This window comes from Strix uralensis, chromosome 16 (genome assembly GCF_047716275.1).
Source record: "Strix uralensis isolate ZFMK-TIS-50842 chromosome 16, bStrUra1, whole genome shotgun sequence".
Classification (NCBI taxonomy): Eukaryota; Metazoa; Chordata; class Aves; order Strigiformes; family Strigidae; genus Strix; species Strix uralensis.
In genome coordinates this window covers 6,869,736-6,892,948 of record NC_133987.1, presented here as the reverse complement: position 1 = coordinate 6,892,948, position 23,213 = coordinate 6,869,736, and the positions used below count along the sequence as shown (strand labels likewise).

Genomic DNA, 23,213 nt, shown 5'->3' with positions numbered 1-23,213 from the left:
AGCTGCCTGAGCGTGGCGGAGTGTGGCCCTGGAGTGATGGCCCCAGCCCTGCCCGCCAGCTCTCGGGGTTTTGCAGGGGAAACCTGCCTCTGTAAATAGCAGCGGAGGACTTGCAGTTTCCACCCTGGTGTGCCCTCAAGAGGGAAGTGAGAAGCACTTGGGGGCGGTTTGTCCCTCCTCGCTGAGCAGAGATCAGGCAGTGGGATTTCAGCTTTCAAATTCTCGGTGTATGTCCCATCTCCTTGGCCCCGCGCCCCAGCAGCCTGACCCTCTGCCCCAGGAGCAGCATCACCCCCTCCCACAGCCTCCGAGGACGGTGTGTGGCTCCTGAGCACCTCCAAATAGTCCCCCATGAGCTGCCTTCTCGCAGCCAAGGTGGTGACAGATGGGCTGCCCTGCCTGGGGTTATCCCTGTGCTCTGGGACACAGGCAGGGACCAGGCAGAAGCTGCCAGCGGCCTGTTCTGGGTTCCTGGGTTAAACCCTCCCATTGCTGTGTGCCACTGGTGGGAGAGCATCGATCAGCAGTTCTGCATCCTCCCCACATCGTTTTGCATCCTTCAGCACCCATCTGCACATGGCTTCAGAGGTGCAATGATCTATCCAGAGTGATAGAGCCCAGTTTTGTCCTGACAATAAAATGTTTTTTTCCTCTGGGCACTTGCCCCAGCAGCATTGCTGCAAGGAGAGCTGCAGGTAACAGGCAGAAAAGGTGGATAATATTTGGCTTCAAAAATCTTTTGGGGATGCCTCACTTTCCCTTTGAGGAGCTTTACTGGGATATTTTCCTCCCAGCCTCTCCTCAGCCCGTCTGCCTTTTGCAGTCCCTGTGCTTGGGCAGGGCTGGGCCTTGGCCAAGGCATTTTCTCGCACACGTGCTCCCTTTGGAACCTGAAAAAAGGGGCCGTGGGAGTGGGAAGGGGAAGAGGAGTCATTTTGGGTCGAAACCAGCAACTGCAAGGCTGGGCTGACCACAGATGGCTCTGAGCGCTGCTGCTGCGGACTCATTTCTTTCACCCTAATTCCCTGCAGACCTGTGCTCTCGAATGTGCTGGGGTCAGGATGTGCCTGTCCCCTGGGCACTGCCTGGCTGTCCTCCGTGTCCCACCACCGCCACCTCTTCCTCGTGGCAAAGCGCAGAGCTGCTCCGTGACCAAAGCTGTGGGGTTGCCGGTGCAATAACCACCTCTGCTGCCCGGTTTCTTGGTGTGGGCAGCTGCACGGTCGGGTCCGTGGCGGCACACGGGGTGTCTGCGCAGGACCCTCACCTGCCATGCCATGGCCAACCCCTTCGTGAAGACTTGCCATGGCATGCTTGCGGCCACATCTTGAGCAGCCCTGGTTGCCTGCCCTGCCTGCACTGCCACAGCCCAGCTGGCAGCCGAGGGCAGCGACGGCACAGCCTGGGAGGCCGGAGAGCCCCGGGGTGCAGCTCCAGCTCCCCACTCCTGCACCCCAGGGGTGCCCCTTCTGTGCCTGGGTGCGATGCTGGGCCCAGCCGTGCTCCCGGCTGTTTGGGTGTCTCCCCAGGAGATGGCACCCTTGGCCAGCCCAGCCTGGCTGGGTGCTGGGTGCTCTGGTTGCCTTTGCAGCCCGGACATCCTCCAACTGGCCACTCCAGCCCTGCCTTCGCCCAGCCAGGCCAGGGCCTCTGTGCCAAGGATGATGCTGCCCCACAGTAGCCGGGCTGGCTCCTGCCCTCTCCCTGCGGCCAGCCAGGCCCCAACGCCTCCATTTTCACCAGCCCCTGGTGTGAGGTGGGGTTCAGATGCCCCCACACACCCCACACTGTTCCATTCCTCCCTTTGCACTGTGGTCTCGTCCTGCCGCCACCCCACGGGGCTTAGGGGCATCATCCCAAGGATGCTCAGCACCCGCTGGCGTCTGGGCGCAGCAGCAGCCCCCGTGCCGCAGGATCTGCCCGCTCACAGCGGCTGTGCCGGGGGGCTGCGGGCGAGCTCCGGGGTGAGCCAGGCTCCAGAGGTGCCCGTGTGGGGGGTGATGCTGCAAGACCCACCTTGCCAAAACCCTGTGCAGATCAGGAGAGGGAAGAGTTGCTGAAAACCAGGTTCAGGGCCGGGTCCCCAAACCCAGTAGCCAGCTGGAAAGCAAGGACAGCCAGGAAAAGACCCAGCTTGGCTGAGGGCTGGCACAGAAGCGAGGATAAAACCCTATAAATGCATAGTGAAGGGGCAGGAAAAGGAGGCTTCTGTGCCTGGGCTGTGTGCTGAGGTGTAAAGCGTGGGTGGCAGATAAGGGAGATGAGTCAAAGAACAATCTTTGGCCAGAGCAGCTCATCGGATAACGCGGCACTTTTAACCTGGCAGGAACAACTCCCCGTCCCCACCTCCGACATCGCTGGATTTTCTCAGGACGAGAGGTGTTTCTGGCAGGACTCTCGCAGGAAGGGGCTTGCAGGCTGCCGAAGAGCTCTGCTGTTAATTTTTAACACTAAAAACCCTGGGGAAATTCCAGAGGGCTGGAGGGCGGCCAGTGGGAGTCTAGCATTTAAAAGGGATAAACTTTAAAATTTAAAAGGGCTGACCCTGGGAATTATAGACCAGGTAGGCTGATCGCAGTCTCTGGGCAAATTATGGGCTGGGTAATTGGGGATACTGTCAGCTAAAAATTAAAAGCTAAAAATATAATTAAAGTCGTTAGCTTGGTTTCATGGATGGCAGCTCCTGTCAAGTGAGTCGGCTTTGGTTTTTGGCATGACTCTGGGCTGGCTGATAAAGCTAATTGTGTTGCTGCATTATAATGGGTTTCTCCAAAGTGTTTAATTTACAGCCATGTGACATTTTCATTTGTAAAACTTGCATTATATGGAGTCAGCAGAGCAGACATCCGATGGCTGCGGCTGGCAGCTTGGGAGCGGTGGCCAAGGGGGCTAGTGATGGAGGAAGCTGGAGGGACCCGGTTTTGCACGGGATGATGTTTTTATCGGGGATGCTGAGGCTTGCGGTGAGAGGAGGGTCGGCAGGGCAGGCAGCCGTTCCCCCTGCCCCGGCCGAACAGGCAGGGCCCAGCCAAAAGCCGGGGGGGGGGGCACGTGTAGGAACAAAAGAGCCGGATTTTCCCTGCTAAAGCACAGTGAGGTCCAAAGGCAGGAAGCAGCCGTGGGACCCGGTCACAGATAACCCGGCCGGGAGCGTAATTAACCATTGGCCCAATTGTAGGAGAAGGGTATGAACTCGCAGGCATTTGGCATCTCTGGACAAGAGGAAATCTCTGCTTGGTGGGACATGATTTAATGTGGCTTCTGGGGACAAGATCAAGCCTGTGTGCGTGTTGTGTGTGTGTGTGTGTGCATCCAGCAAAGGAGAGGGCTGCGCTGGACCATCCTCATGATCTTTTCCAGCCCCATGGAAGCTGCATCCCCAGTGGATAATTTGGGTGCTTTTATTTTTCCAAACGGGAAAATTTGGCATAGGTAAGGCAGGGCACAGAGATAGTACCTGGGGCGTGCGGGGGGATTTTCCCTCAATCCATGAGGGTGTTTTTCACCCACATCCAGATTTCTAACCTGTGGCTTTCACCCCTATTAGACACAGGGTGGCCTGAGGAGCATCCAAGACTCCCCTGACTGGTCAGTGGCTCCCCTGCCAGACATTCCTCAGGCAGGGCTGGGCTGAGGAGCTCTGGACCCCCACACAGCTAGCCTGGCTGGCTCAAGGGGCCACATCCAGCTCCCCATGGCTGGGACTCCACTTGGGGCAGGGCAGGAGGAGGGGAGCCCTCGCAGGCGCCGCTCAGTCCCAGCCTGGACCCAGTGGGGATCCCAGGGCTTGCCGGCTTTAAACCATGAATCCTGCCCTCTCCCCTGGGCATCCACCCGTCTGGCTCCACCGTAATGACAGCGAGGTGGCGGCGCAGAGAGATTAAATGACTTGCCCAAGGTCCTGTGTGGAGCGATGGCCACCCAGGAGGAGCACCCGGCCCTGGCAGCACCCAGCCCTGCAGGAAAATGTGCCACATCACAGCTTCGGCTGCAAAATGTGGCATGGCCACATGTACCACATCCCCATCCCGGTGATGTCCTTGCAGGCGGAGGCAGTGGATGGTCCTGGTGGGACCTCCACGCCACGACGGGGAGCGGGTGCTGCTCTCCTCTCACTGGTGGGATTTGCTGTCGCCGAACCCTTTCCCAGAGCAGAAGGGTTTTGCTGATGCCCTTCCCAAGCTGGGGCCGGCACAACCAGGGCTGGTGACTAACAGCTGGTTTGCAGCTTGTTTACCTGGCGCTGGGGCTTCGGTTTGGATCGCTGACTCACCGCAGCTCCTTCCCCCCTCTGCCACTGCAGCTCCCTGATGAATACTTTCCATTTTCCCATTACTTTAATTGCCCTCATTTGAGAAAACTGCTCTGGACTGGCTCTGGGCTGAAGAGACCTGCTATGCACGGCTGCCCCAACAAGGCATCCCTACGGTGGGGGAGATGGGGGGACAGTGGGGTGGGACACCCGCCTCCACGGCACACATGGGGGACCTCTGTGCCATGGCTGTGCCGGGACCTGGTGAATGCAGGGAGAGTCATCGTCAGTGAGTTTTCAGCAGCCCCACCGGCTGCACACATCGAACGCGGCACATGGGTGGCCGGTGGCACGCGGACGCTGGCTCCAGCACGGCTGAATGTGGCCTGACAGGTTTACGGAGAGGCCCGTCCCGTTCAGCTGGATTTTTGGAAAGGCTGGAGCCAGCCCCAGCACCAGCTGCTTCCCGCGAGGTGCTGCCGGCTCTGACGGGGCCATGCATGGCGCCGGGTCGTGGCCCCGAGCCACGGTGCAGCTTGGCCGCGTCTCGAGGCAGGCACAGCCTGCGGTGTTGGAGACGCCAGCCCTGGTCCCCGCTCCACGCCCTGTGCCAAACCTCTGCCCTTTTTTTGGGGGACAGCACTTATGGCATTAGGAAAAGAGCTTCTGGAGGGGCCCCCCAGCTTGTGGGGACCCTGCCCCATCTGTGCACATCAACGGGGGGGGACATGCATTGGTCACCCCTGTCCCCATCTCCCTCAGCTCCTCACCCAAAGCCTTTTTGGATATGCAGTGCCCTGCGCATCCCGGCCTCGCTCAGGGAGCACAGGAGGATGCTGTGCGCCGGGGACATCACATCAGCTGCGGATGCCGTGCCTCTGCCCTGAGGAGGTGGTGAAGAGCTGGGGATCACGAGGACAGTACGTAGAGGTGCCTGGGGAGCTGCAGAGGGGCTTTTTGATGGAGAAAAAAAAATGCGGGACATCTCTGGGATGTGTGGGATGCAGAGCACACCAGGTCCTCAGCAAGGGATGTGGCGGGGAATAATCGAACAACACCAGGGATGGAGGGAAGAAGGAAATGGGGATCAGGGCAGGAGAAGAGCTGGTTGGGAAAATCATCTGCGCTTCTCTGAAGAGCTGGAGTTCTGCAGCCTTGTGCCAGGTGAACCCTGGACCCACGGTGAGGTAGTCAGGGTCTGTAAATCCCAGAAGGGAAAACCTTCCCTCCCTGGCCAAGGGCTGTGTTGCTTTTACATTAGGATCAAGAGAAAGGTGAGAAAATCCACCCAAACCAGTGATGGGGGCTGGAGGGGGGGGGGCTGGTGGCCACCCTCAGCCTGTACGTCCCTCCTGGGAGCATCGCGTGGGCTTGGGCCGCCCGGGCAGCAGGTGTGGGGCCAGGTGAGGGTGCAGCCGTGCCACCTCCGCGGAGGGTCCCATCCTAATCCATGGCACACCAACACTGTGCGTGCTGCAAGTGGCGATGGCAGGAGGGAGAGAGATGATTAAAGCAGCCTTTGATGAAGTGAAAATTAATAAACAGGTAGGCAATTGTGCTGGTCTTTATTTACTCCAGGATGACAGCGTGGAGCCGGCGCGGCGAGGCCGCAGAGGCTGGGTCCCACATCAAACGACGGGGCAGCGCCGGGCGCGAGGGGACCGCGCTGCCGCCTCTTCTCTGACGGGTTTTTCCTGGTCCAAATAAACCCAGAAAGGTCCGTGTGGCTGCTCCTTACAGCAGGGCCCCGTCCCATGCCGGCGGGGGATATTGGGGTGAGCGGGAGATGCTGTGTGCCACTGCGACAGCCGAGCGTGGGGTGACGTGGCAGGCTGGAGTGCATTTTCGGGGTGCCCCTTGGCATGCTCACCCCGTCCCCCTGCTCCAGGGCCGGCATTCCCACCTCTCTCCTGCCCCGACGATGCTCCGCTGGCGCTGGGGTCCCTGCTCCAGCCCTTGTCTGGCTGGTGGGCAGAATTAGGACTGGGAGAGTAAAACCAGACTCGGCCTGTGCCCGCGGGTGGGTCCCGCAGCCACCCCCAGAGGCAGAGCCGGGAGGCCAAACCCCCGCCCTCGCGCCAGGCCCTTATCACCCGCTGGGGTGTATTTACCCACCCCGGTGCTGCCGGTTTGCACCGGATAAAAACGCACTGGACAAACAGGAGCTCCCCGCCGGCCCCGGGGCGCTGGCACAGAGGGAGACGTGGCTGAGGCAGGACGGGCACCCCTGTCCCTGCTTTGTCCCTGATGGGTCCCCAGCGCCGCATGGCGCAGAGTTGTGGGAGCGCCCCCACCAAATTTGAGTGTCCAAGAGGCTGGTGAACCCCCCTCCCAATGTGCCCACCCGTGCCCCTGAGGTTGGGGACGGGCTCAGGGTTAATGGGGGCTGCTGCAGGGGTTTGGGACCCTGGGTCTGGGCCACCCATGGGCGCTGTGTGCTGCTCGAGCGTGGGGGCAGAGGTGGGGGGCTGCACCCTGGGGCACCCCTCTGCCGGGGGGGTGGCTGTGGGGGTGCAAACCCCACACGTTGTACTGTGTGTCCCCCCCCCCAGGAGGGGCCTGGGCTGTGCACTGTGTGTGGGGGGGGTGTCACTGCACTCTATGGGGGGAGGCTGTGCACGACGGGGTGCTGGGGGTCTGTGCACTGGGGTGGGGGGGTTCGAGGGTGGCGGGGGGCCGGTGCGTGGCACAGGGGTCATGACATGGTGGGTCAATGCGAGACAAGGGCTCTGGTGTGCAACGTGGGAGGGGCCGTGCCTGGGGGTGGGGTCAGTGCAAGACGAGGGGTGGGGGGGTGTTGCTGTGCACGGTGAGGGGGGGCCGGGCAGGGCAGGGCTGCGCTGAGGGCAGAGTGCGGGGGGCCCCATGCAGCTCCTCCCGCGGGGGCTGTGCCGAGCCATGGCAAGCCGGGCCGAGCCAAGCCGGGCCGAGCCGAACCGGGCCGAGCCCAGCCGAGCTGAGCCGAATTGGGCCGAGTCCAGCCCAGCCGAGCCCAGCCGAGCCGAGCTCAACCGAGCCGAGCTCAACCGAGCCGAGCCGAGTTGAGCCGAGCCGAGTTGAGCCGAGCCGAGCCCAGCCGAGCCAGCCCTCAGCTGTCAGCGCACCGCCCCTCCCCCACGGCCGCGGAGGGGCGGAGGCGGCCCCGCCGCGCCCTCCCCTCTCCTCGCCTCCCATTGGCCGGGGAGACCTTTTGTTAGCGGCGGATGCCCGCCTCCATTGGCGGGCGGGGACGTCTGTCCGGCGCTGTAGCCCCGCCCCCTTTTCCGCCTGCCTCCGCGGCGCTGGAAACTTTGCGGGCGGCGCAGTCGGTAGCGGCGCCCGCAGCGCCGAGCACCCCGCGCCGGCCCGCACCCAGCGGGGCCCCGCTCCGCCCCGCGGCCCTTCCTCGCCTCCGCGCCGCCCACCATGCGCGCCCGCTGAGCCGCAGCGGAGGCGGCCGCCTTGCAGTTTGCTCCCGCTTTAATTTTATATATATATTTTTTAAGAGGTTTGGTTTTGTTTTGGTGTTTTGATTTTTTCGGGGTTTTTTTTTTTTGGTTGGTTTGGTTTTTTTGGGTGACGCTCCCCCCCGCGCTCCGCGGGCGCCAGGCGGAGGCCGCGGCCCGCGGTGAGGGCGGGCGCGGGGCGGCGATGGGCGCGGCGGCGGGCGGGCGCTCCGCGGGGCGCTGAGCGGGCGCGCAGCGGGCGCGGGGCGCGCCATGGCCGCCAAGGACAACCCCTGCAGGAAGTTCCAGGCCAACATCTTCAACAAGAGCAAGTGCCAGAACTGCTTCAAGCCCCGCGAGTCCCACCTGCTCAACGACGAGGACCTCAACCAGGTGGGACCTGCCCCCAAAACCCACTGGTTTCCCCCCAAAAATCCGCCCCGGAGCTCCGCCCCTTGCCCGCCTCCACGCGTCTGGCTCCAGGGCGCCCTGGGTCCCCGTGGGGTGTCTGCTGGCCCCGCGGGTAGTCTGGGGTCCCATGGATGGTGTAGAGCCCCGTGGGTTCCTGATGGCCCCACGGGTACCTTGGGGTCCCCTGGGTGGTTTAGGGTCCCACGGGTGGCCCTCTGGATGGCCTGGGATCCTATGGATACTATAGGGTCCCGTGGATGTCCTAGGGTCCCACGGATAACGCAAGGTCCCATGGGTGCCTGCTGGCCCCATGGTTAGCACGGGTTCCATGGGATCTCCGGGGGTCCCATGGGGTGTGTAGATATAGGGCCTGTCATGTGGGCTGTCAGGGGTGGTGTGGGGTCCCTGCTGACCCCACGGATAGCACTGGAACCCACCAGTATCTATGAATCCCATGGGGTGTTTAGGAGCCCTGTGGGTGCTCTCTGGTCCTGTAGGGTGTCCAGGGGTCCCCTGGGGTGCCCACTGACCCCATGGGTGGCGTGGGGTCCCACGGGGTGCCCGCGGACCCCACAGATAGCACAGGGACCCACAGGTATCCATGAATCCCATGGGGTGTTCAGGAGCCCCGTGGGTGCTCTCTGGTCCTGTAGGGTGTCCAGGGGTCCCACGGGGTGCCCGCTGACCCCATGGTTGATGTGGGGTCCCACGGGGTGCCCGCCAACCCCACAGATAGCACAGGAACACACAGGTGTCCATGAAATCCCATGGGGTGTTCGGGAGCCCCATGGGTGCTCTCTGGTCCTGTAAGATGGGTGCCCAGTGATCCCCTGGGGTGCCCGCAGATCCCACAGATCCCCAGGTGTCCCACAGGGCACCCAACATCTCCATGGGTGCCCACTGGTCCCTTGGGCCGTGGCCCACCCCAGTGCCTCCTCCCCTGGGGCCTCACCCCTTTCCTGAGACCACTTGGGGAGCGGCACCTGCACTTGGGGTGATCCCAGCCCCTCCTGGGGTGCAGCAGGTGGGGGTTAACCTACGGGCTCCATAGGAAGATCCTCAAAGTCCTGGGAAAAACTCAGCTGCAAACAAAACATTCCCTCTTGGCACACCGGACATGGCCCCCCCCACCCTACAGCCCCCCAGCTTTCCCAGGGGGACGGGAAGGTGACCCCTGCCCCTTCTCGGTGACGGCCCAGTGCGGGCAGGCTGGGGGGCTGCCAGGGCTGGGCCTTCCTCCTCCTCCTCTTCCTCCCAGGCCTGACGCAGGCCCGGAGGCCCGCGCACCCGCGACAGGGAGGGTGTTTGGGGTGCGGGGGCCTGTCTGTGATATTGGGGTGCTGGGAGCAGGGCCACCCTTCCTCCTCCCCCCACACCTTTCTGGGCCGGGGCTGACATCCCCGCTCCCGATCCTATTATGGCAATGAGATCAGACATATTGCTGCGCTCGCTGGGGGGGCGGAGGGGGGGGGCCATAATGAAATCTGAGGGCTAATATGGAAAAAATGTAACTGGAAAAAATGCCGTGGTGTGTGCGGGAAGGGGCGGGCGGCGGGGAGCGTCGCAGCCGTGCCCAGACAAAGGAGCCATCCCAGAGGGAAGAGCCCCCCGCTCCTGATCAGCCCCTTCCCGCTGCCCCGCCTGAGGTTTTGCTGCCTCCTGGGTGTAATGCTTTTTTATTTTTATTGGGGGGGGGGGGGGGGTGTTTCGAAGCGTTGCACACCGCCCGCCCCCCCCATAGGGCCTGCCTGCCCCTGCTGCAGGGGGCTCGCCGCCCTCCCTGGGGACCCGGGGCCCAGAGCCGTGTTTTGGGCAGCCCCTCGTTTGCTTTGTTCCTGTCAGGGTGGCCCCGGGGTGGGGGGGGTCTGCCACCACAGCCGGCTCCTGTGGGGACGGGGTCGGCCCTGTGGCCGGATCCAGGCCCCGGGTGCGGGGGCTCCGGTTGGGAAAACGGCGCAATCCTGCTCAGCTTCTCCCTTGCAGCTGGCGTGAAGTAATCCCGCTTCCCAGATAAGATGGTGGCTCTGGTAGCGTGTGATGCACGCACGCACCCTCCTGCCCCGCCGCGCAGCCCCCCATGTCAAGAAGCCCCCGGCCGCGGCCGGCCCAGCGCCTTCCCCCCACCCGGCCCACCACCCCTCCAAATTCGTGCCCCTTTATCGGAGGAGGAGGTTCCGTGCCGCAGCGAGGAGCCTGGCTGGATGTGGGGGTGTGCTCGCTCCGAAGCACACCCAGGAATAACGGTTCATTTAACAGCTCTGAATTTTTTTGCCTTTTTAATTTTTTTTTTTCTTTTTGAGCTTGGTTTGGGTGGGGGGGGGGGGAATCCCACACTGCAGCATGGGGGCTCCGTGCTCAGCGTGTCCCCCTCACCCCATGGACAGGGACAGTGTTGGTGACTACCTAGAGTCAGGCTAGAAAAGTCCTTTTGAGTCATCTGACCTTTCTACTTGGCTTGCAGGAAAGGTGAAGGTACTTCACACTTACGCACTTGTGTCTTTTTTGGATTTTTATTATATACAAATACCTGTGTGGGTGTTAGGAGCTGCCCCTCCTGCTTCCCGGAGTGCTCTGGGGTGCTGGAGCCACTCGGGGCAGAGACCGGTGTGCGTTTGCAGAGTCACAAATATTTAGTGGTAGGAGTGAATTCCCGTCGTACTCGGGAACTGAATTAGGAATTGGGGCTGGGAGGGGGGAATCCAGCCCCAAACATCAGGATTAATGAGCTGGAGCTCTCTAATAATAATCAGACTTAGCGCTTTCAACTTCAAAGGGCTGCGCGGACGCTAAGTCCCTAATCCCGGGAGCGCTGCGTTCACGAGTTGTTTTTGTGCGTGGCTGTGCTGCTGGACGGGGTCGGTGTGACTTGGGACAGCTACGTGTGGTCCCAACACCCATTGGAGCCTTGGTTGTCCCCCCCCAGGGGTGCAGGTGGGAGGTGATGTGCCCTTGATCCCCCCCCCCCCGCCCCCCTCAACCTGTGTTTGACCTTCTGGGGTGCCCGCATGTCATGGGAAAAACTGGGTCAGTCACTGCGTCTGCTCCCTCTTTGGGAAAATCTGTTGCTGTGGGTCTGTCCCGATGAACCCGAGCTGCGACGTGGGTGCTCAGAGCCCTGCGATCCTGTGTGGTGGCAGGATCTGGTCCCTGGCAGTCAGGGTGCTGTTGATGGCTCTGTCCTGCCCGCTTCACCCACCCGTTGCCAGCTCCCCTTGTGCTGCCCCTTTTCCCGGCAAGTGAGAAATTCCCTTTTTGTGGGAATTCCCTCTTTCCTGGCAAGGCGTGCCTGCGCTGGCACCGCACGGTCCGCTTTAACCTCTTACAAACCTTATGTGGCGGTCAGCTTTCCAGAGCCTGTCCCGGGAAGGTGGACGGTTCCTGGGGACCCTCTTCCATCTCCAGGAGAAACCGGGGACCCTCTTCCCAAGGAAGCCACCCAGAGCTCTGCAGGGCTGTGGGGGTGTCCCTGTGGGGTCCCTGCTTTCCATGCTGGCTGACCCAGGCCAAGCTGTGCCCTTTGATTCGTAAGGAAGATGAAGCGACCCCCCCGCCCCCCACCAAAAAAAAAAGGAACAGGCTGGGAATTAACCTCAAAATTACACTTGGCCTGAATTGGAAGAAGAGCAGAGTGTAAAGCAGTTGCTTTTAATTTTCTTCATGCGTGTGCTCTCTCGGGGCATGGGGACTGGCACAGATAGAGGAATTTGAGGACATCTTTCCAGCTACCAGTGTCTTTTTTTTTTTTTTTTATTTTATTTTTTGAGACCATGGCATGGATGCCCAGAGGACCACCCAGTTAGAAAATGGAGCTCTCAGACTTTTCCCACTGCCTCCTCCTGCCCTGGCCTGTGACACCCCTGCCCAGTGATGGGGAGGGGGTGGTTGTTTCCATCTCTCCTCCGTTGGACATTATCACTTTCCTACTGTTCTGGACGCCGAACAGCCGGCCACCAGCAGCCCTGAGGCTGGAGAGTGTCAGCGTTGGGTTGCAGGCTTGGCTTTGCTCTGGGGCATTGCATCGATGGGGCTGCCCTGGGCCGGTCTTACCCTGGCTCTGTGCATTGTCCAAAGGGCAGCAGGGTGAGGGATCGTGTCCCGGGCATGCTTTTGCCTCCACCCCCTGCTCCATGGGGGAGGAAAAGCCCCCTCTTTCCTGGAAAGCAGCCCCCGCGTTTGCATTCCCTGCGCCCGGCTGCTTGTATCATGCTGCAAAAATCCGCCTGTACTTGACTAATTATTAGGACCGAACAGGGGGAGATTCTCTGCAAATGTCAAACCCGCCTCCGTCGGTGGCTGCAGCGGGCAGGGATTTGAGGGGCACGGCCAGAGGAGCTGGGGTGGGCAGGGTCCTGGTGGGTGCCCCCCACAGACAGCATCCCACCCTTGGAGAGTGGCGTGAAGGCAGCGGGTGCTCAGGATGGGTGTCAGGCTGGGTGCTGGGGTCGGCTTTGGGTGCACTTAACCCTCTGCATGGCCCAGGGGAAGGGACGTGGCCTTTGGGTGCTGGAGAACCGTTCCCTTTGCACACTTATTTGCTGCTGGTTTTTTGCATGGCGCCGCACCTTATCTGCTCTGGCACCCGAGGAAGTGATAAATCCCCTCTCCAGCACTCGGGAGAGATGTTGCGGCTTCTCCCAGGCACTGAGGAAGCCCCGTTGTGGGAGGTGGTTAGATACGCTGCGGGGCATGCCGGCCTTCGGGGCTGCTCGAGGAGGGGGAGCAGGGATTACAAAGCCCGTTCCTTGCCGCTTACATTTTGCTGTCGCTTGACAAATTGCCCATGAACGCTGCAGCTGAACTCTTCCAGCTCTTGCTCCAACTGCCCAAGCTGATGGCAGCGCTTGGACCCAAGTTCAGCCCTGCGTCTGGGGCCGGGGTATTTGCAGGAGGAGACCACTGTTTGCACGAAGGGTGAATTCAACCTTTCCCCTTCCTGTTCCTCCGGTCGGTCTGTCACTCCCACTGCCCACGCAACAAACTGCCCAGGCAGCTCCTTCCTTTGGGGTTTGCCAACGGCTGGGTCAGGGCTGCCGGTGTGCCAGGAGGGCTGTGCCGTGCATGGTGCCCGTCCGCTGCCCCACGGCAGCGGCACCTTGTGCTCTTCGTGCCTCTGGTCCAGTCTGTCCGGTCTGGTTTAGCCTCTTCCTGCACAGTGAGATGTGTTGGTGGTGAAAGCCAGGCCTGGGTGATTTGCAGCTTTGCATCAGCCAGCTCATGCCTACGCTGTGCAAATGTGGCTTTTGCAGGAGGTGGATGGAGAGGGGGGCTGCCCCACAGGTCCAGGGCTGTCTCCAGGAGTTGCCCAGGAAAAAGCACAAGTTTGGGCTGAACCCAGGGGCAGCGAGCAGTCACTTGGACGTGGAGCTGGGGGATGGAGAGTGCTTTCATGCCGGGAGTGGTTGTGGGTGCCCACTGGCAGCACAGCAGCCTCCCGCACTGGGGTTTGGCCCCGCTCCGCCGTGCGTCGCCAAGTGACATACAGCGGAAAGGAAATGCTGTACGGGCAGGGAAACCGAGATGTAAGCGGCTTAACCACCGAGGCTGGGCTCCATCCCCAGCCCTTGGGATTGCTGCTGGAGCGCGGGTTTGTGCCACAGTGTTTGCAGAGCCTCCCGCCGGCCGGGGTTGCGGGTCTCCAGCGGTCCATGCGACATCCCGCTGGGAGCACACAAGATGTTAAGTGGTGCCGGTCTCTTGGGTCCTAGAAGCCGTGCTGTGGGCAGGAATATCGCATCCCATTCCCTCCCCAAACACCGTGTCACCTTCCCCATTCCTGCCGGGTGACGGCTGCTCCGACTCGCCCATCAGCGGTGTTCTCTCTGGCTCCAAGGTGTGCAAAACTGAGAGCAGAGCAGAGCTGAAACCACCCAGATTGCCTCTTTTGAGGTTGCAACCGCAGCGTTTGTGGTGAGTTTCCCCTTGAGCTGTGCCAGAAACGGGTCCCTGCCTCTGGGGAGCCCGGAGTGGTTCAGGAGTTGGTGCTCAGGGTACCTTACTGTCCCCGCTCTGGGGCCATGCTCTCCCGTGGGTCTGGCTGAGAGCTGTCGCCCTGTTGCGCTCCCCTGGGCGCAGGGAGCAGCAGGTGCTGCTGTCATTCCTTTGGTGAATATTGGGACTGAACCCATAAAGGTGGTGGGACAGGAGTTACAGTGGGTTCACTCACAGCCTGGGGCAGGCTGGGGACATCGTTTTCTCACAGGGCTGCTGGAAGCCCCAGCACCACTTCCCTGGTGCACAGGACTCTGCATTCAGTGTTGGAGGCAGAGGCTAAAGCTCTGCTGCAATGGTCCATTTTTTTTTTTTTCCCCCTTCCTGCTCAGTTGCCAAGCCTGAACAAAATAAGCCCTGCCTCCACCCGAGACAGGCTGATTACGTCTGCCAGCAGCCTAAACAGATTATCCCTCCCGCCACGCGCTTGGAGCCAGGAGTCTCTCCCGGTGATGGATTCAGACTTCCCTCGGAGCACGTTGGGGTGGGTGAGGGACTGGCTGTGGGGCCATCCCCAGCCCACCTGGGCATCCCAGCTCCCCAACGGGGCTGTGGGTGCTTTGTCACGAGGCTGAGTGTGGACCCGAAGAGGAAATGTGGATGTCAGCAAAGCTCTCTGTTCCCCCTTGTGCAGTGAGCTCTGGTGGGGCACCGCATGTCCGGCACGGTGCGGCTCTGCTCGGTGCTGCCCAGCACCCTGCTTGGCTGGCTGGTTTGTGTGGAGGAGGGAAGAGGTGAAGGTACCACTGACAAACACAGCAGACATGAAAGCCTGTCAGCGGGCACACTGGTTGGTGTCACAGCCCACCTCCAGCCCCGGGACCCAGCGCTCTGCGGGCTGTCATGCCCCTGGGACCCATCCTGCCCACTGGAAGCGGGTGGCTGTGCCTTCTCTGCCTGATGTCCCTGGGGATGTGCAGGGCTTCCTGCATCACCCTGGGCTTTGGGAAGTGACGAGTGGCTCTGCACATCCTTTGAGCCCAGTCCCCTGACTGCTGGGAGTCACGTTCCCAGTGCTGGTGGAGCTGGTTGGGGTGGGTTGTCCGTGCCTGGGCAGCATCAGCGCAGCAGTCTGACAGTTTTGTGTAAACTGAGCTGGGGCTGCTTCCTTCTCCGCTTCCTCCCACCCGCCGTGCTGCCAGCGCTGGCCTGGGACCCTGGGCTGGAGGCAGCGTCCTCCCCCTTGACGCATCGCAGACCTGCAGGCTGAGGGGACAGATGCGCTGGCCGGGACAGTGACCTGAGAGGCAGGTGAGGGGCTGCAGAGCACCGGCAGCACAGCCCTGAAGCTGAACAGGGCCAGGCAGGATGGGACACCTGGGTGTTGCCAGAGGTGTGACAGGAAGCGGGGTGGTGACGCGGGGGTGTTTCTGCCTGAGTCAGCCTCCGCCAGTCCGATGGAATGGAACGGAACTGGGTGCTGTGGAGCTCCAGCCTGGCTGCACCTCCCACGCGGTGGTGCCCCTGGAAGACACTGTAGCTATATCACTTTTTTTGGGTGGCAGGGCACCCGCAGATCTCTCCTGGGGTGGCGAGGCAGCAGCTTTGGCACCTCCCGGCCGAGGTTGTGGCGGGTGGTTGGCTTCGTCACCGCGAGCCGTGCCGGAGGAACCGGCTCTCCTCCTCCTGCCTGCCCTGCAAGCGTCACCCCACCCCACCCCAGCCGTGGATGCATCGCACTGCCGGCAGCTGCCCTCCGCTCTGCTTTCCGTGTCATTTTGTGGCTCACCCTTCAGCCAGGTACCGTCTGGATAAAAGCAAAGCCACCCAGCACCCGAGCGTCCCATGTGGCTGCTACCTGCGGGGAAACCACCCAGAACTGCCCTTCGGACATTGCTGAAGCTCGCGGCAGGTGGACGGGGCTCTGCGTGCTCAAAGGCATCCTGGGAACCCCAGGGTTGCTCTAACACCATCCCTTAACGTGACGTTGGACAGATTTGCTTGGACAGGGGAAGTTTTTGCTCTGAGCTCTTGCTCAGTGCTGGGCGTTGCATTTTCCTGTTCTTGCTGAGCTCTCCGGAGGAAGCCAAGCTGGTTCAGAGCATCGTGTGGCTCCAGCTCCATCCCAGTGTGGTAACGTTCCCCTGGACCTGCCTCCCGCAGCGGCATTGAGTGGGTTTATTTTAAACCTCGCCTCAGCAGGGCCATTCCAATGCAGGTGTGATGGGTTTATTTTAGGCACTTTGTGCGCTAATTCATATCCCTTTTATTTAGGCTTCTACCTCTCTGGGCATTTGCTTGGTTTTAGCAGTAGCTTGTTTTGGTTTGGCTTTAAAAAGCACTGCTGCGTGTTCATCTCTTGGCTGGTGGAACCGGGCTGCCCACGCTGGCTGGCTCTAATTCATACCTTTCAGCTATTTTGGTTTCAATATCTGAAATTGGATGCTTCCACCGAAATAAGTATAGCCCATTGGTGCTTTTTTATGATACTGGTAAAGAAATGACCATGCTCTATGTTAAGGGCATGTATTTCAGGTGCTCGGTGCTTTATATACTGTCAGTTGAGCCAAAATTGGGGTGGTTGAGGGCGAAATAATGTCTACTGAGGGGTGTGAGCCAGGCTGAGGGAGGGCGGGACTTCACGCCTGTAGTACTGGGTTAAAGCTGCTCACTGCTGACCCTGGTGATGGTGTCCCCCGTTTGGATTTCATGGGTACATCATCCCTGGTGTGGCACTCGGGATTGCCTGCTGCCTTTCACACACGGGGCTGTGTGGGGCTGGACGCTGCTGGGGTGCAGTGGGGTGCTTGTGTGTGGGACGGTGCTGCCAGGAGGGTTGCAGAGCTGTGGCTTGTGTTGGGGAGAGATTTTGCTCGTGGGGCTTTGGTGGGTTGAGTGCTTGGCCGTGCACAGGGGCTGTGCTGGGGCGTGGAGGGAAAAACTGGGGGACGGAGGAGGGCTGAGCCCTGCAAACAGCTTGGCTGCCTGTAGCATCACCGCTGAGGGCTGCTGCCTTGGCGTGGCAGTGCCAAGCGCTGGGGACGCCGCGTCCTGCCTTCGCTGTCATGCTCTTCCTTATTCCTGGGTGGTGGAGGCTACTGGTGATATCTTCTCAAGCACCGGAGCCAGTCGCTCCGGGCTCACTGCGAGTGTCTTGGGAGTTTGGGGATCCCCCTTCCCTGCTGCAGTGACCCGTTGAAGGCACTTCATGGCTCTCTGGTGGGTCATCTTTAGTTATTTGCAATTTTGCTTTCTGCCCTGTAAAACAGAAGAGAAATTTGGGAAAGACCGTTGCAAGCGGCCCTGCCCAGGCCACACGGGTGGCCTCGGCCACATCCTGGCATGGCGGGGAGCGGTGGGAGCCCCAACTCCAAAGTCCTCCCCTTGCGTGGGCATGGCTGCGTCATGGGCACCTTTGGGTGGGGGTGCGGGGTGTGCCGGGGGCGTGCCGGGCGCTGGCAGCGTGGGTGGCATGGGGCCCGGCGCAGAGCGGGTGCTGTACGGGCTGGGGGGCAGCATGGGGGCCACGGGCGAGCAGGGCACCAGCACCCAGGTGAGCAGAACTGGGGGTGGCGGGGGGGGGGGGGCGTTTCCCTTCTGTGCCAGCAAAGCCCCTGGTGTGGGTGAGACTCATGCCGGTCGTGGGAACGGGAGGGTGCAGGGGTGCCCCAGGCCCCCAGGAGGGAGGGAAGCAACTCTCCAAAATTGGATCCCACTCCCAGCGCTCCCATTTTCATTGTTTTTAATCCACTTTAAAGAGAGAGGGAAGGAAGTAAGGTCTTCTCAAATCATGTTTTCCCAGCTGCTGGGAGAGCAACACCTAGAGCTGATATGTCACATTGTGGGGGGGGATAAGAGATTTTGTTATTTCTTTTCACTTTATAAACAGTAAAAGGGCTCCTCCGGCTTGTTTCCAGTTTGCTTACTCAGTGCTTCATGCATTTGACAGTTTTTGGTGCATAGGCAGTTTCTTCTATTGTTTGCAGGGATTTTTCCAGAGGGGAAACTTTTTTTTTAACATTACAAAACCACAGAAACTGGCAGGAGGAATCTAGGGGAGGTACTGAATTGGAAACAGTTTTAAGCTTTAAGGAAAGAAAAAAAAAAAAAGAACGAAAGCAACAAGATTAACCAAATAATTTCAAGAGGAGCTGGGAACATGTGTCCTTGTCGCTGTGTGGCTGGGCTGGGGCTTGTGTGGATGTTTCATGGTGGAAAGCAGCATCCACGGACCCAGGGGCTCCTGAAGCTGGATCTGCCCTGGGTTTCCTCCCTCCTGGCCTGTCCCGATACCTCCGCGGAGCCGCCTCACCGGTGTGGCAATGCCTCACCACTCTTGCACCAGGATTTGGCCCCAGCCCTTGCCAGGAATGAGGTTGGCTAATAGTTTGCAGCTTGACAGGCAACAGGAGTGGTGCCCATAGGACTTTGCGGGGGAGGACATGCCTGATGCCCATCCCCATCCCACTGCTCGTCGTGCCGTGGGTCTGCTTCAGGCCGGCCACTTCTGCGCCCAAACCCGCGGTGGTGGAAAGAGCCTGGATGTTTTTTCTTTTCACTGATAAACGGCAGTGCTGTAAGGCATTTCTTTCTGGGTATTCTTTCCCTTTCTCTTCCTGGCTGGCTGAATGAGCTATTTTCCCTCCGCCTGGCTCTGACCTTCCTGTGTGCTCGGCCGTGGGCTGCTGGAAGCCGCTGACGAGGAGGAGCGGGCTGGCAGCGTCCGCCCCTGCGGGGAAACGGGTGTTGGATGTGCACGGCACGGGAAGCGGCTGCGAGCTGGAGAACTGCCAGCACTGGGTAGTTTTTCCTCTCTTAATTAACAAAAGGAAAACATCGAGCTCTCCTTTGGAGTATGTTTTTGCTTTGGAGTAGAGGCACGCTGCCGATGGCGAGGGGAAGAGCTGTCAGTGAGGACGGGCTCTGCAGCTTGGCAGTACCCGGGAGGTTGGTGCTCTCGGCGTGATGCTGTGCAGAAGCAGCCGAGTTTGGTCTTTGTGACTGGGGTTTTATCTCCCCTCGAGTCCTCATCTCGGTCCTGTTTGCACACAGTGTATATAACACTACGGGTTGCCATCAAGCATCGTGTTCCCCGCTCTAGCAGGGCTGAGTTTGCCTGAACTCCTGCAGCTGCCTTCGTGCCAGGGGCCGGTGCAGTGTCCCATGGTCCCTGACCATCAATCCCTCATGGTGCTGGTTCATGGTGAGACTGTTTTCTCTGCGCCTGATGTGTTTCTTTTGCTGTTTTTTTGCAGGCCAAACCCATTTATGGTGGCTGGCTGCTGCTGGCCCCTGAAGGAACGGACTTTGACAACCCTGTCCATCGCTCCCGGGTAAGTGAAACCGAGACACCCTCTCCCCGTGCCGTGGGTGGGGGTGGCAGGAGGAGCAACAAGGGCCTGTCCCTGCCTGCGGAGGTGGCTGCAGCCCCAGGAGTGTCACAGGCACCTCCATACACCCATCCCCTTGTGCAAACCAGGAAGCCAGGAGATGTTTCCTGCAGCAGGGCTCAAATGCCTTTTCCAGTATGCAAGGTCTCCCGTGCTGGGCAGCGGGCTGGAGCACTGAAGGTGGTGGTCAGGCTCAATCTGTGCAGTTTTATTGTTTGCTGCTGTTGTTTTTGATGCCTTGGTGTTGCTCTGGTTGGGGTCTGGTTGGCCTGACACATACCACGCTGATGGGAAGACTCTCAGGCTGGGTGTGGACTGTGCAGCTCTGAGACGTGCTGGAACCATCAGCAAGGTGCCCAGTTGCCCTTTGGTGCTTGGAAACAATTACTTTATTTTCTGCAGCTCACCATGGGCATGCCCAGAGCCCTGGAGGGAGGCTGCATTCGATCCCCCTAATGTGGATACTGCTGTGTCAGGCAGGTCCTGCAGCAAGGAGGGGGCTGAGAGGTGATTCCTGTTTGCTCTAACCCTGTGGAGCTCTGAAGCAGAGTGCATTGGCAGCAGAGACCCACAGAGCAGGACACACTCAGCTCCTGCCCAAAAGGGTTTGCTCGTGCCCTGCCGAAGCAGCAGCATCATGTAGGGTCAGAGCATCCCCCACTTTCCTGCCCTGGGGGGTGTGAGACCCAAAAGGACGTGGCCAGGCTGACATCCTTTCACTGCTGGCTTGTGACAGGGACTCCCAGCCTGTCCCCAAGCTGCTCTTCCAGGGAAGTTGCTGCTGAGGCCGCCAGGACGAGGCTGTCTTGTGCGTGGGAGGGATGGCAATGGTCCGTGAACCCTCTGTCATGCAGCCAAAATGCTCTGAGCTGCTAGTAATAAAAACAAATCTCTCCCGAGTGAACAAGAATGGGGTTCTGAGTTCAGCCTGGGGTATATAGGTCATTATTTGGAGTCACAGGTAGTCGCAGGCTTACTGACCCAACATTAAGGGGACATGGAACTCGGGTCCCCCCCAGAGCAGAGGCTGCCTGCTAAGCTGGGGCATGCAGAGGTCCACAGGGTCCTCGGTAGTTTTGCTTGTCCCTGAGCACCTTGGACTTCGCCCGAAGGGCTGAGAAAAGCAAGATAAGAATTGCTGCACTGGGGCTATGAATCTGGGACCTTTTTTATTTCAGCCTGCTCAACCAGTTTTTGCTCTTGGCTGAAAACAACCTGGCACACACCAAAAAAAAAAAGGCAGTTTATCAGCCAGATCACTTCTCCAATCTGGTTTGCTGTGTGGCTATAGAAGCAGCAGTGCCAGGGGAGGTAGGACCACCTGGGCAGTGCCACCCCTGGAGATGCAGCCACCATCCAAATAGAGTTTACGCACTGGTGGGGGACATGTAGCGTGACACCCTGTGCTAGAATCGACCATGGAGGATGAAGCTGAGGGCTGGGAGCACTTAGCTGGGGGATCCTTCTGGTGTCCTGCAGATCTTTGGTCTCTTGGAGAGCAGTGATGGGGCTTGTGGGTGTCCTCTGGGAGAGGAGGAGAAAAGTCCTGCTTCCAGCCTAGGAGCTGGAGGCTTTTGTCTCTGGTTATTTTTGTCCTCTGTATGGTTAAACCAGGCCAGCTTGGGGTCTGTCTGAATGCAGAGATGAGCGGGGTGGGGAAGCAACCCCAAAACAGCCTTTTCTTGGGTGCCCACGAAGCCAGACAGTAAATCAGCATTGAGCAACTTGGGCTGGTGCGAGCAGACCTCCTGCCAGATGGCCTGACAGAGCCTTGCTTCACAAAGCCCATGGCACCCCAAACGGGTGGGTTTGGGGCGTGAGGGGCTGAGCAGAAATACTCCTCCAACATTCATCACCCTTTAGGAACGGTTCCCACAGTGTTGGGGGGTCCCCCCATCTTTGGCAGCACGTGTCCTATTGTCAGGAGTACCCTGCCACGAAGGGGTTTTGGTGCCTTTTCTCTGCCCCAGCTTTGCGGTGTGCAGCTCCAGTGCCCCCAGCAAGGCCACAGCACTGGTGGACACCGATGTGACCTGCCTTGATGTCTTCTCTTGCAGAAATGGCAGCGTCGTTTCTTCATCCTCTACGAGCACGGGCTGCTGCGCTATGCCCTCGACGAGATGGTGAGTGCTGCCCGGCAGAGGCACGGGGCCACGTTCGGGCTGGGGGGATCAGCTGGGGACGCCTCTGCTGCCCTCGGAGGAGCCTGGGGCGATGCTCCTGGCACACGGCGTGGGGGCATCTCTGCCAAACTGGTGACGAGTTGCGCTTGCTGGGTTTGACTTAATGCCAGGCTGGGTTTGCATGGGACAGTCTGCAGAGGATGCTGGGTTTTGGAGGCATGTGGGTCCCACCTGGTGTGGGACTGATCAGTCGCTGACAGATCCCACACTGGCAGGGAGCGCTGAGGGGGTCCCCAAGGTTGTCCCCCCTCCTTTCTGCTCTGTTTCTCGGTGCCAGCTGGGGTTTGGTGGCGGTGAATCGCCTTGGCAGTGCTTGGGAAGGAGGCCCTGCCTAGCGATGCCCATGGAAAGTAGGTCAGCTGGAACGCCTTCCTGCTGCTTACCCGCCCCGGTGCTGCGACACGCTGCCGGCGCTGCTCCCCTCGGTAAAACGCACCGGCGAGACGAAAGGAAGGGGAACCCATCCTCTGTGAGCTGCGGAGTGGGGCCGATGAGCCAGTGGTGTCGACCCTGCTGTGACCACCCAGGGCTGCTGATTTATCCTCCCAGCTACAGCAAGCCCTTGGGAGGGTGCCCAAGGCTGAGCGTGCCAGCGTGGCGTGGCGAGCGCCCGCGTGCTGGGATCTGCCTGGGTGGGAGGCTCACGAAGCCCAAGCGTGCCGGGATGTGGGGCAGCGTGTGTGCACACGTGGGGCAGGGACGTGCAGGGACACGTGGGGACCTGGGTCTGCGCTGGGGAGGTTCCCTGCGAGAGCAGCGTGCCTTGGTCCTCCTCCGATGCCTCCTGTGAGGGCACTGCGAGACGGGGAGGCACGGCAGCACAGCCAGCGTTGCTCGAGTTTCATGCCTTGTTTGTTTGTATTTTTTCTTGGGGTTGAGCCAAGTGCCTAAATAATTTAAATGTCTCGGGTAGGAGCAGTGGAGGCTTTTAATACATTTCTAGTGTCAGCAACCTGGCTCTGCGCTGGGCTGGTGTTTCATGTCCTGTGCTGACAGGAGAGTGGTGTGCGGCTGGCTGGAGTGGGGAGATGCCCTAATCCGTGGTAGAGGTGCAAGAATATTGGGAAACAGAATTTTTAATATTTTTTTATTAAGGAGGTTGACCTACCCCAGGTGCTGCTGCATCTGGGCAGGAGCAGGCAGGCAGTGCCCCAAGCCTGTGCCTTGTGGCACTGTAGGGGACTGTTGCTGGGGCCTACGCAGAGGACAGGGGGAACATCCCACAGTTCTCCAGGCACCTCTTGGGATTTTCCCCCTTGAGGAGAAAAAAAAAAAACCACCCAAAAACCAAACAGGGAGCGTGCACATTTGCAGCATGTGTCGATGTCCTGGGCAGCGTGGCATACCACTGTGCTGGCACCTCTCCTTGCTGGACCCCTCCTCGGCCGGGGCCGAGTCCCTGCACCCCTCCAGCCCCACGTGCCCCACGGGACAGCTCTGACCCAGCACCTCTGGGACGGGGCACCAGGACTCGCTGCCCCATGGCCCTTTGTCCGGCCTCACCATAGCCATAGATGGAGGGGATGGTCGCGGCTCCCTCCTCCTCCTCAGGGTCTGACACATGGTGTAAAAATACCCTCCTGACCTTTCTGCGGAGCACATCACTGCGTGGGAACCCCGCTGC

The 23,213-nt window shown here is 60.2% G+C and overlaps 1 protein-coding gene across 8 annotated transcripts in view; it reads left to right on the top strand.

The window, feature by feature from the left end:
* Positions 1-7,531: 7,531 nt before the first annotated feature.
* Positions 7,532-23,213, top strand: part of MPRIP (myosin phosphatase Rho interacting protein) — an 88,625-nt gene continuing 72,943 nt past the window's right edge. For all 8 annotated transcript variants that reach the window (XM_074886180.1, XM_074886181.1, XM_074886178.1 and 5 more), the window contains exons 1-3: positions 7,532-8,070; positions 19,272-19,349; positions 21,464-21,529. In XM_074886180.1, the coding sequence (XP_074742281.1) occupies positions 7,951-8,070; positions 19,272-19,349; positions 21,464-21,529 (264 nt within the window). In that variant the 5' untranslated portion in view covers positions 7,532-7,950. The remainder of the gene's footprint in view (positions 8,071-19,271; positions 19,350-21,463; positions 21,530-23,213) is intronic.